This window comes from Myodes glareolus, chromosome 4 (genome assembly GCF_982192425.1).
Source record: "Myodes glareolus chromosome 4, mMyoGla1.1, whole genome shotgun sequence".
NCBI lineage: Eukaryota > Metazoa > Chordata > Mammalia > Rodentia > Cricetidae > Myodes > Myodes glareolus.
The window spans coordinates 101,505,291-101,518,673 of record NC_142029.1 but is presented as its reverse complement, the minus strand read 5'-3'; the positions used below and the strand labels follow the sequence as shown (position 1 = coordinate 101,518,673).

Genomic DNA, 13,383 nt, shown 5'->3' with positions numbered 1-13,383 from the left:
TTCTGTACAATTCGGGATAATATATAATTTTAGTTGTTTACAAATAACATGTTATGCTTCAAATATTACATAAGGTTGATAATACATTTCTGGCAGAAATAAATATATTGCACTTAAACAGAACTTCGTTAGATGTTACTTCATAGTATTAGGCTTATAATTTTTCCCCATAGAACATTTCCCACACCCTTCCCCCACCCCACACACTGCATTACAGTGACTTTTCCACGCAATTCATTAAGCAAATGAAGACACAGCAAACAAGAAGACCGTGACAGTCTGCTTAAACAGGTGATACAGAATTTCATATTTTAGTTAACAAAAGAATCTTTTCAGATTTCTAAAAAAAAAATGTTAAAAGCAACTTAATACAACATGTCTTTGCGCCAGAAGTAAAATACAACAAACTGTATCTTTTGTCCAGATGTACTATTACACACGCACATACACACACATACACACACACACACACACACAATTTATTTTCTTTACAGAATGCTCTTTTTAAAGAGGGAAGAGATTGAAATTATGCAAGAGAGAGAGAGGCAGATAAAGAAAGCTAGAAAACATGAATTATTAACCCATCAAATACTTACAAGTGAGCTTCTATATTTAGCTCGGAGAGGAAAGGTAAGTGTTTTGGTGTGTTTAATCTGGTATAGACTAGTAAACCATGACAAAAGGGTTTTATGCTTCCTTAATGTTTTAAAAGTTTATAATCTTCCCTTTGCTTGTTCACAGCAATGTCTTTCTTTCTAAGACAATAGAAAAAATACATATAAAACCCACCCTTCCTGAAGTAACTCTCTAGAGTAACAAGATAATCTTTTTCTTTTGTCTACTGGTTTATCATAATGTGTATTGTTTTGTTTGTAGTAATTATCAATTCTAGAATTTTTCACTGAGTGAAAACCTGGGTTTTAATACAGCATGTTAGCATGGTCATTAATGACTAAGTCACCACTGAGCTTCCCTGCCTGTCTAACAGTGTGGGAAGTCCTCCCACCTGTTGAATACACAGGTGATTTTCCTCAACATAATTGCCCTTTCCATAAGCACTGTAGCTTTAAAAGTTCATCCGAAATAGAGAAATAGAATAAATAACCTAGCATCTCCCTGAAACACTCATAGGCAATGTGAGACAAGAGGCTTCACTTCTAAAAATATTTCTTGGGCATGTTGAGGATTCCCTTTCTTTTTATTACTGTATTTGGGGATGGGAGTGTTGTACCTGGAGAAGCAAAATGGTGGACTCTTGGCCAGTGGTTGGGGAGGTAAGATCTACAAATGGCCTGAAGTCAGTGCAGCTCTTACATAAAAGCCCACCCAATGTTACTGCTGCATCATGAATCTCTACAGAGAAATTTTACATCTCTTGTCCCCACTCACTACCAGTGCTGGTAACCTTCCAGACAATACACCATTGTTACTAGCTGGAAATGCCAACAACGGAGCAGAAAGCCCTGAGCTAGACAGTGTTACCTAACAATTGCTGATATGCCAGGCACATCTGGATGTAGTCCCACAAGAACTGCTGGGGACAGGAAGCAGGTGGGATGAATCACTAAACAAAGAATGGACACAACTCAACTTAGAATTATTGAGGTATATTCTAAAGCCAGTGAGTTATGAATGAGTCTGTCAGAGCTCAGTAAAGCAAGCCTGGCCAGGCGTCCTCAGCAGCACTGCGCTTGGTCACACAAAGGGGAAGTCCTGAATTTATTCCAATTATGTTTTAAGTCTTAATCATGATTATCCAATTGAATTTACCTGTTACTATCTAATTCTTGCCATCAATTTTGGTGGAGTGAACATTTGGTATTTTTAAAGAGTAAATTCCCAAGGAATTAATAAGAATTGATGGCCAGAATAAACCCCAAAGTTACAGGTGGATCCCAGGCTTGACTGCTAGGCACCCACATGGCCCCATTCCCCTTGGATGGCTTCTGTCTAGTTCATGTAATACCAACAGGGGAAACAAAAACCCAGTTAAGAACTTTAGGGAGAAAAATTTTCCAGAGCCTGCTTTGCTAGGCATCATGGATGCCATTCAGTTTCGTTCTTATATTGCCGAATTACAAGAAAAATTCCAAGAAATATTGACAAAGATCATATTTAACAACAACAACAAAAAATCTACTGTGAGGCACACAGATTGGGAAAACTACAGAAAGTATTAAAAACAATCGTCTCACTGTCATGGGAAAGAAAATGCAGACACTCACTCACTTCACTAGGCATCCTAGAAGATAATGTCCTGGTTTTCCCTGCAGCACTTTATTCCAAGATCCTATTGCAAAAGGCCAGTCATTGAGTACCATCCCCTACCCTAACCCTATGGGGCGTTTATTTTAAACATCACTCACCACTGGTTTTAAAAATAAATGCATGTCTGTACTTGTCGGGAAACCAACTCCCTGCGGATCCAACTGCGAGACGATGACACACAAGACGCCAGATTCACCGGCAGTGTCTGACAGGGGAGTTTAAAATGGTTTTGTTGACAGTACATGCCTCTTTGGAAGTCCCGTACGGACTTTGGTGGAAGAACATCAAGTGAGAAACCTAAAGCCAGCATCCCACCCTAGGCTGGGTGTGGCACCTTGTTTCAGAGGTTGGTCTTGGCTTAAAAAGTCATTCAAAGTGGAAATGTCCAACAAAACCACCAAATCAAATTGCCGAGTGAGGTGGTACCTACATTGAGCTGATGCCTCAATACTCTTCTACGGTCAGGAGTGCCACTTTCCGTGTCTTCTAGCACATTCAATATATTTGAAGTAGGAACAGAGTAGAATGAAAACTACATAGGAAATTTAAACTAAACTAAAGTTCAGGGGAAACTGTGTGAAGCAAACCGGTCACATCCTAAAGGTGAAACACACTGTCTTCAAAGCTGAAGGTCTAACAACTTCAATAAATCTATGCTATTAGGGATTTATTATTGTAAAATACCAGATTTGTTGCCCTGGACTGTAAATGCTAAGATACATGTTGTTCAAAAATAACATCTTGACTATATAGCAGTAAAACATAATCTCTAGTGTATTTAGAGAGGGGACGCTTAAGCAAGAAGCTGGCTGCAGCCCTAGTTTGCTGGCAAGAACTGTCAGTGTTTCTGTCAGGGAGTCACCGAATTAACATTCAGTTTCATGTTAGCGACTGGGGAAAATGGAAGGGGGTCTGTAAACGTATCACAGACAGATGAAAGAAGTCAGAGGCAGGGCACACCCATGCCCACGGGCATATGTGAAAACATGGTGAGCCACCTGTGAGAGAATGGCCAGTGGCAAATCCCTGATAACAAAGGCAGCCGCAATAAAGCAGATTCTAAAAAAATCAGACGTTGGCCCAATGTGTTTTAATATGCAAAAGATCCCCAACACTGAAGTAAAAACGAAGGGGACTTCGGTTGGCATGGCAGAGAAATTCCCCTCAGATGAGAACCGCCATATTTTGATTGTAGTTTGTACAAGGGAACCTTGTCGATCACCATGCATGGGCTCTGGAGAGGTCCTCGGTGGCCATTCCAGCAGCCCATTGAGAATGCAGCACCCCGAAAGCCAACCTCTTAGATAATAACAGAACAGCTTACTTTAAAATAACACACAGAGGGTTTCCCCTGCATACCTGCAAGGTTTTTGCAAGAAAAAGAATTATTAGGAAAAAGAAAAGGGGAAAGAACTGAAGACAGAGCTTCTAGTGTCCCGGCCTGTGGCCAGCAGGAACTTGGGAAAGGCAGTTTCTGCTATTTGTTCAGACCACAGGATGCTTTAGCACCGACTCCGCCCCTTCCCCAGCAAACTGACAGAAAGGAAACTAAACATGCTTAAGCCACAGCACTACAAACATTCCGCTACTGGCTCCCATTTCACACTGGGAGAAACGGAGTTGAGTATTTCAATATGCTATATAGTATTGCCTTCTGGACGATGCTTAGGACCTGTTGATAGAAAGAAAGCCTATATACAAGGATTTTATACAATACTGCATCAACAGGACTTTTAAACACGAGGAATAACGCACCTGGAGATTCCTTTGCCTTAGATCATTAAGCTTCCTAGGTAAACTGATGTTTTGTTAGTTGTAGGAGCAGGCTGGCTAAACTTAACACTGGATCCAACTGCAGATGAATCCTGGCCCATGGTGCACTCCCCTACACTCGGAGTCCAGCTCTCCTCTTTAATAAGTCTCTATTTCCTGGAGAGTCCCTGCTCCAATACCCCACATCCCACCCACCCCCATCCCTCTCCTCTATTTTCATATCCATTTGCACATTCTGGATCTAGCTCCCCCGACTCTCAGAAGAGTCATACAAACGGCGTCATCACCGCAGAGGAATGGCGTAGTCCTTGAATGGCTGCATAGGGCCCCTGCTGAAAGTAGTGATGATATCGAGGCATATGGAATGATGGGAACGTAGGACCACTTCCCTGCATCGAGCTGGCAATGGCAGATGGGGTCAGAGGCATTCCCAGGCGGCTATATGGTGGCAGAGAACCCTGTATAGGGTGAGGAATGGGTGTCGCTATGGACGCTGTGCTGGTGCCAAGAGCAGTCAGGGTCTGTGGGTGCTGAAAGCCAGGGAAACTGGAAGACGATGATACCCAGGAACTGAGAGACAAATTGTCAGATGTTGTAAAGGCTGATCCTGGAAAAAAACAAAAACAAACAAACAAAAGAAAAACACTCATTAGACTGAGGTGAATCTACTGATGAAGAACTAGAGATCAGTTTGTGGTTGTTGTTGTTGTTAATTTGAGATAGGGTCTTACTGCGTGGCACTGGTTGTCCTGGAATTCACTATATAGACCTGAATTCACTGAAAACTTACCCACCTTTGCCTCCTATGTGCTGGCATTAAAGGCATGTGCAGCTACGCCTAGTTTAAGATTAGTTTACTTTAAAAAATACTAATACTCCACACTCAATAGTAGTTGGGCAACATATGGGATTCAATTATTTCTAAAGAAGGGGTTGGACTGTTGACTCATCAGTTGAGAACACTGTAGTCCAGGGGATAGTTTGAATCCCATCACCCATACAATAGGTCACAACCGTCTGTAACTCCAGTCCTATGGGAATCTGATGCCTGCCTTCTTCTGACCCCTACAGACACCAGGCATGTACATACATGTAGATAAAGCACTCGTGTGTGTGTGTGTGTGTGTGTGTGTGTGTGTGTGTGTGTGATAAATATAAAAAAAAAAAAGAAGAGAACTCAAAGTCAGGAGGCTAAAGAAGTGAGGGTGGGTCTGGGAAGAGTTTGGAGAGGGAGTTGAATGTGACCAAAACACACTCTATGGAATTCTCAAAGAATTAATAAAACTGTTAACATTTTAAAAAGAGGGAAAAATGTTATATCAGCATTTCAAAAAGACAAGCCAACATGAACCTTACTAAAGGGTAGATCCGACTTTGTAGATAAGAAGGTATCGTTGGCATCCTACATGGAAGGAAGAAGTAACTAAACAGAAACACACTCAGCTGATTGCATGGCCTGCATATTCCGGAGTGGCCAAGCAGTGATGCTTTGCCGGAGAATATGACCTCATTTCCTTAAAGAGGAAGCACCTATCTGTAGCACCTATCTGAAGGAATCCAGATAAGTTCAGCAAAGCCACCTTTTCCCAAAGCCGTCATGAAAACCTGAAGAATAAATTTTTCTACACCAGAAATGCTGAATTTTCCAATCACGTAATGGTTTGTGGCTTCCTTTCCCTGAGTTATTAGAAATGCCCTGTGTTTTCACTAACTGTGTTGCTTGGTATTTTAGAAATAGGCCCAGAAGAAAAGATAGAAATTCTTTCCCCATGGTACCATCCTAAGGATGGGCCCCACTGGCCTCTCTACTCTGTCTTTCCCATCATTCATGCTTCCTATGTGCTCCGTTTTCTCTCGGAGCTTCCAGCTCAAGGAAACTTGACTCCCTTCCTTTGTGCTTTGTGTCACGTGTGCAGTGTGTACTGGACAACCTCGGGTGTCATTCCCCACCCCGTTTTTGAGGTATAGTCTCTTTACTATTCTGGAGCTAACTTATTATGACAGGTTGGAAGCCAGTGAGCCCAGGGATTTGCTTGTCTCTGATTCTCGGAGTCAGGGAACTCTAGGTGACCAAATCATCTCTCTAGCCCTTGGTTTAATTCTTGCTTCAACTATTAAGGCCAGTGAAGGCCCTCTGTCATGATATTCTTCTTTTAAAAGTGTTCTTCATTGTGAACTTTGATCCTAACAAAATATCCCTAATTTTCAAATAATAAAGCTGAGATTCAAAAATAGTAAGAAACTGTCCAGAACTGTGATTGGTGGCTCTTTGGCAGTAAGACACAGATAAACTCATCTCTATCCTATTCTATGTTCAGTTACCAGCAAAACACACCACAGAGTAGCCACTCAAGCAAACTAATGAGGCATACGAGGATCAGCACTGGAGACTGCTTCTTTTGAAAAGGCTTGAAGGCACTTATTGGCATGCGTCCCCAGAGGACCAGACATTCCACCAGCAACCTGTGTTTATTCCCTGTCAAGTGTTCTGGCCTGCAGCAGCTCCACATCTCCGCATGGTCGACAGCCTTACCTCGATTTGGAGTTGTTTGGTTCTCCTCCCCCAGTACATCCTCTTCTCCATAGGTGCGGATGGGTGAGCGGGCATAGGAATGCTTCTGGATCAGGCTCTCCACACTCTCCCTGCAGAACAGAGCGACATCTCACAGTTCTCTGCAGAGAGGGGGTTGGGGGGCTCACTTGTCTATTTTTTTTTTTTCAGACAAAGGGCAAGACAACTTTCAAAGCTTGTACGTTCATTCACTGTAAAGAGACTTCTGGAACGTGAGTTCAGATGCCTAAGTGCAAATAAATACAACTAGGCAGAAATAGAAGGACACAGAGCAATGAAATATGGTCATAGGAGGATGGGATTTAATGAAGCAAAAAATGATGAATGAATCTACTATAGGATGGCAATAAATCTTATAGATTTCAGCAGATAATGACTCGAAACAGATACGAATTGATTCACATGTACTGGCTCAGGATATGATAAAATATTGGGAAAAGTTCATAATATCAGTTATAAAATGACCCGGTATTCACTAAGAATGTAAACACACAGGGTACATGGCAATATGAACAGCTTGGATAATGGACCTAGAAGATCTTTGTTGTGTTTAAACTGAAAATTATAGAAAAGCTGTAGCAGGAACATGAGCAAATCGAGACCCTCAGAAACACTGGTACATTGTCTTTGAAGAGGATCTCCCAAGAGGTCAAATAACTCTTTCAAAAAAAATAGTTATGACCTATCAAAGGGCCAAAAATTGATACTTTTAAATTGTGTGGAATGAGAAAGGAGAAGCCAAACACCCAAGTGCTTACTGAAGAAATAAGTAACTAAATCAAGTGTCACAATAACTATTCAATGTAACATTTGACATTTCACAGAGATATACCCACACTTGTGAAGATGCTATCTAATTAGCAGTGTGTTTGAGGTCCTAAAAGTTTATATAATCATAACGCTGTGGGGTCTTGTCCCCAACAGATAATGGGGAGAGCCCACTTCTGCACATTCCAATGTTTGGTTGATCTCTGTTTCTAGAGATCACTAAAAACCACAATGCCCTAATTTCTGCTGCTGAATTAAAGTATCAAAATGAGCTTTCACCAGTACCCCAAATTCATTTTTTATTCAAAATTGTATTGATTATTCTAGTTTCTTTATTTCCATATAAATTTAGTACTTGTTGATTTATTTTTTTAATTTATTTATTTGTTTATAAAAATTTCCACTTCCTCCCCTCCTCCCCATATCCTCCCATTCCCCCCCCCACTCCCTCTCTTCCTCCCCCCGACTCCCTCTCCTCCTCCCTCTCCAGTCCTAAGAGCAGTCAGGGTTTCCTGCCCTGTGGGAAGTTCAAGTTCCTCCCCTCTCCCTCCAGGTCTAGCAAGGTGAGCATCCAAACAGACTAGGATCCCAAAAAGCCAGTACATGCAGACAAAACAAGACCCAGTGCCATTGTCAATGGCTTCTCAGTCAGCCCCCATGTCAGCCACATTCAGAGACTCCAGTTTGATCACATGCTCGTTCAGTCCCATTCCAGCTTGTTGATTTATTTTTAAGATTACTGAAATTTTAATCAGAATTGTGTCTGAGATGTACACCAATTTATGGAGAGTTGACATTTATAATATTGAGTCTCTTTCAGCCCATGAACAGTATGTCCTTCTATTTATCATTAGAGCTAAATAAATTTAAATATGCCAGCCTGACACATGTAAGCCACATTTATCTCAAAATGTTTCATGTTCTACTAAATGCTCTTTAATTTAAGTTTCAATTTCTCATTTATAGTAGATATAGATGCAGGTTTTTTTTTTTGCATGCTGCTTGTGGTTTGCAGCTTTGCTAACACACGTATTTGCCCCAGTGACTCTTTCAAAGATTTGCATTTATATGCAATCGTGATATCTAGGATCAGAAGTGATTTCAATTCTTTGCTTCTGTTCATAATGAATTTTATTTTACTTTTCTCCCATTTTACTGCAACATCCACAGTCACCTGTCCAGCTATGAATAGAAGTGGTCAGATTCACTTAGTGAGATCCCACACCATATACATAGCATTGCTCCAGGGCTGGGTGGATGGCTTTCATTGGAGTTGGTCTAATGAAATTCAAAGACTTGATCCCTCCTCATGCCATGTTGCTGACAGGAATTTTTAAAATAAGAAATAGATTTTGCATTTTGATTTTGTTTTTGTTATTTTCTGTGTCTATAAAGAAAATCAAATGACTTTTCTTTTTTTAGTAAGTTAATTTAATCAGTTACGTTGGGTAAACTTCTAGTGTTAAAATAATTTTGTTCTTCTGAGGAAACCTCTAGTTTGGTCATATTATTGTTGTTTTGTTTAACTCAATCTCCTAGAATTAGTTTAAGACTTTTCCCATGTATATTCAAAAAGGAATATTAGTCTCTTTTTTTCTATTTTGCAATATCTTTATTCAGTCTTAGTCTTAAGGTAACAATGTCCTCATAACTTCATTTTAAAAGTATCCTTGGATTTCTCTTCCTGAAATAGCCTACCAAAGCAACCTAAGGGGAAAGGGTTTATTTCAGCTCATAGTGCACAGTCCACCATGACAGGAATAAAGATAGAATGAGCCTAGGATAACAGGTCTTATTGTAGTCACAATCAGAAAAGAAAGAGATGCAAACATGCTGCCTCCACTTACACAATCCAGGATCCAGCTAGAGCATGGTGGCACCTCACCCACAGGAGATGGGTTGGAGTTAATGCAATCAAGATAACCATGCATGCTCAGAGGTCTACCTCCCAAGTGACTGCAGGTCCTGTCAAATTAATCATTAAAACTAACCATCACATAACCCTTCCCTTCGGTTTACTAGAAAAGCTGAGAATTTTTGTTATTGTACATTATTTAAATATTTTGTATAAGTAACCAGGGGGCACCTTAGCCTCTATGGAAACATTAATTACAAATTCACAACTATCAAATGCATTTGATAGCTCTTGTCTTCAAAAAAATTATCTGGCTCCTTTAAATTGTTGAAATCCTAAGTGTGCTAATTATTGTACGATGATAATATTCTTTTATTACTTCTTGTCTTAGTGTCTTGTCTCTTTGCTGTAATAAAATGCTCTTACAAAAGCAACTTACAGGGGAAGGGTCTTCCCATCTCAATTACTGTGACCAACACAACCCCCCACATATAACGCAGAGCAACAGTTCTCAACCTTCCCAATACAGTTCCCCACGTTGTGGTGACCTTCAACCATAAAATTATTTTATTGCTTTTTCATAACTGTAGTTGTCTACTGTTATGAGCTGTCATTTAAATATCTGTGTTTTCTGATGTTCTTAGGTGACCCTGTGAAGGTTCACTTAACCCACAAAGGGTCACAACCACAACCTGAGAACCACTACCATAGTCCGACCTGCTCTGGTCAATACTTCATGGCGGTCTTAGACTTGAGAGATTATGATGTCTCAACAGTGGTGTTAGTCCCCACATGCTTATTAACGGGGACTGTGTTTCCTTCCTGATCTGTTTGACTGGAGAAGTGTCAATTTTATTAATCTCCGCATTCAAGTTCCTGCTTTTCTCCCCTTATTTTCTTTTTTCTCCCCACAAATAAGACTTTTCATTTGTCACTATTAGAAACAGATTCTTGGACTGGTGACTCATATCCATCAGCCCTTTCAACTTTAGCACTTGTCTCATCACTGATAGTTTTCCCAGAACTACCACTTCCACCAGGGAGCTCCAAGAGATTTCCTAATTCAAACTTGAGTTTCTTTGGCATTTTCACGTTTCTAACAAAGACATCATGAAGAGAATAAATGGACTTGCAAGGCTTTTCTATGTCTTTCCCCATGCTATCTAGAATCAATGTACTAGCCATTTCCTTCAAGTCATTTGTCTGGACTTCTCGGATTATAATTTTCATCATCTTCTGGATCTGTGCACGGGAGGTCTTGCGTTTCTGGTTGTAGCATTTTTCGGTGAAACCAACACAGAAGAGACGAGCAAATAACCATCGCCTGTCTTGACATCACCCTGAGTGTCAATCATGGTCCGCCACTTTTTGACCACAGAACACATTTTATCCCAGGTAAGTTCCATGCCGTGAAAGTTAGTTGGACAGTTTTTACCCTAAAGATCCTCAGTAATTACCTTGAAATTTCTAAGTGCAGTTTTGTCCTTCTGTAGATCAGCAAGGCTCATTTCAAACATACGACTCTTAAGGTCATCAGATGCAATTTTGGTTCCTTGAGTCCTTGTGAGCAGTGTTTTTCCAATGTTTCTAATATTGAACATAGTTGGAGCTTTCACATCATACCAACCTTTCTTCTAAAAAGATCACTCCCTTCCTGATGGCTTTCTTCTGATCCATATTTATAGTAAATACTGAATTTGTCATAGTCTACCTTGAGGTGATATTGCGCCTTTCAAGGATAGTGGAAGAATTTTGCCAGTCCCCAGCACTTTTAAAAAAACAAAACAAAACAAAACCTTGCAGTTATATATTTAATTTACCCCTTCTAGCTTTGTATTCATCTTTTAAAACATTGTATGTTTTATAAATCCCACTCTCTACTTTTACATTTTTTAAAGATTTAAATGATATGTAAACTTTTTGTTTATCCATGTCCTTTGCATTTCTGTCAGTCTTCATTTCCTCCTGGAGATCCAAAATGGAACCTAGCACAATTGCTTCTGCCTTAAGGAGTTCCTTTAACAGATCTACAAAGCAACTAGATGGTGATGAAGTCGTCGGCTTTTGTGTGTCTGAAAAAGAACCTTTGCTCTGCTTTTGCTTTTAAGAAGTCATTCTGGTGGCTGTCATAACTCTACCGACATGCTTCCCCTCAGCTCTTCAAAGACAGTTCCTTAGTCACAAGAAGTCCGTCATCGTCTTCACTGTCATCCTCAGTTTTGTTCCTCTGACATCATGTCTTTAATCCCCTCAGTGCTGCCAGTGTTTCCTTTGTCATTGACTTCCAGCCATTCGATTATGATGTAGCTTTTACTTTCTTCGTGCTTCTTGAGCTCAGCCTGGTTGAACCTTCCGGATCATGTGTTTAATCATTGTTAAATTGGGAAAAATTACATTTCTTTTCCCATCCTCCAGTGACCTTCCAGGGTCTCTAGTTACATATATGTGATGCCTCTTGAAACTCCTTTTGTTGTCTAAGTTGTCTCTTTGTTCTCTTTCACCCTTGAGAGTTTGTTACTCTATCTTGGATCTCGCAAATTTTGTCATCTGCAGTGTCTAATCTGTCCTCCGCCTACCCCGTCTACATTTGACTTTGTAAATAGTCACTTCTTTCAGAATTTAATTGGGATCTTTTCTTCATCTTCCACCCATCTAACTCTGCATATGTGAAATAGTCATGACAACTATCTGATTATCTATGTTGATTATAACATCGACATGACTTTGGCATTAATTTCAGCTAATTTACCCTCGTGGTCGGGTGTATCCTTTCATCTCTTTACGTACCTGGTCCCTTCTTTCTATGCTGATGTTTAGACTCGACCTAGTCACCAGGCATTGTGAATTGATCTTGCCAGGTATTGCAAGTCCTCACACTCCCACACATATTCTGAAACTTTGCTGTGGGATGTGCTTACATTAGTTGGAAATACTTTGCAATTCTTCCAAGGATATGTTAGGTAGGACTGTCCTTAACCCAGTGTGGGAGAATTATCTGTATTCTGTCAATCATGTATTTTAATAAAACGCTGATTGGCCAGGCAGGAAGTAGAGGCGGGTCAACTAGACAGGAAGTAAAGGTGGGGCGATGAGAACAGAAGAAGGCTAGGAAGGAAGAAGCCCATTCCTCCATTCCTGTCCAGATCACAGAGAAGCAAGATGTAACCTGCCCCACTGGATAAGATACTGAGCCACATGGCTAACACAGACAAGAATTATGGGTTACCATAAGATGTAAGAATTAGTTAATAAGAACACTGAGCTAATGGGCCAATCAGTTTATAATCTTATGGAGTCCTCTGTGTGATTTTCTTTGGGGCTTGCCGGCTGTGGGGTACCGGACGGGACAGAAACCCCAACAAGCCGGCCCTCATGTTACAGAATGGTGCGCCTCCCTTTCTCGCTCCCATGTCTGGGTCTAAATACCCTCAAAAGTAACGCACTGAAGCATCACTTCCCTCTCTCCATTTGCTCTGTCCTCAATGACTGCACTGCCTTTGTTGCTTCAGGCCCAGTGTCATTTTCAAAAATGTTTTCTGTGAAACTAGGAAACAACCTTCCTCAAGACCCAGTAATACCACTTTTGGGTATATATCCAAAGGGTGCTCAATCGTGCCACAAGGACATGTGTTCAACTGTATCCCATAGCAGCATTGTTATAGCCAGAACCTAGAAACAACCTAAATGCCCCTTGACTGAAGAATGTATAAAGAAAATGTGGTACATTTACACATTGGAGTACTATAGAGCAGGAAAAAATAATGACATCTTGAAATTTGCAGGCAAATGGATGGATCTAGAAAACATCATGTTGAGTAAGGTAACCCAGACCCAGAAAGACAATTATCATATGTACTCACTCATACATGGTTTTTAAACATAAAGCAAAGAAAACCAGCCTACAAATCTCAATCGCAGAGAACTTAGACAACAATGAGGACCCTAAGAGAGACATACATGGATCTAAGCTATATAGGAAGTAGAAAAAGACAAGGTCTCCTGAGTAAATTGGAAGCATGGGGACCATGGGAGAGGGTTCAAGTGGAGGTGAGAAGTAAGGAGGGGAGCAGAGAAAAATGTAGAGCTCAATAAAATCAATAAAATATTTTAAAAAGATACTACCAAAAATGTTTTCTGTGTTTTGTCT

At 40.4% G+C, this 13,383-nt stretch overlaps 1 protein-coding gene and 1 pseudogene across 1 annotated transcript in view; both read right to left on the bottom strand.

Moving 5' to 3' along the window:
- Positions 1 to 13,383, bottom strand: part of Tbx20 (T-box transcription factor 20) — a 60,286-nt gene continuing 46,903 nt past the window's right edge. Inside the window, exons 7-8 of the mRNA XM_087905764.1 lie at positions 6,575 to 6,684; positions 1 to 4,648 (exon numbers count right to left, since the gene is read on the bottom strand). Coding sequence (XP_087761890.1) covers positions 4,308 to 4,648; positions 6,575 to 6,684 — 451 coding nt within the window. The 3' untranslated portion in view covers positions 1 to 4,307. The remainder of the gene's footprint in view (positions 4,649 to 6,574; positions 6,685 to 13,383) is intronic.
- On the bottom strand, positions 10,161 to 11,380 carry LOC125408236 (small ribosomal subunit protein eS1 pseudogene; annotated as a pseudogene).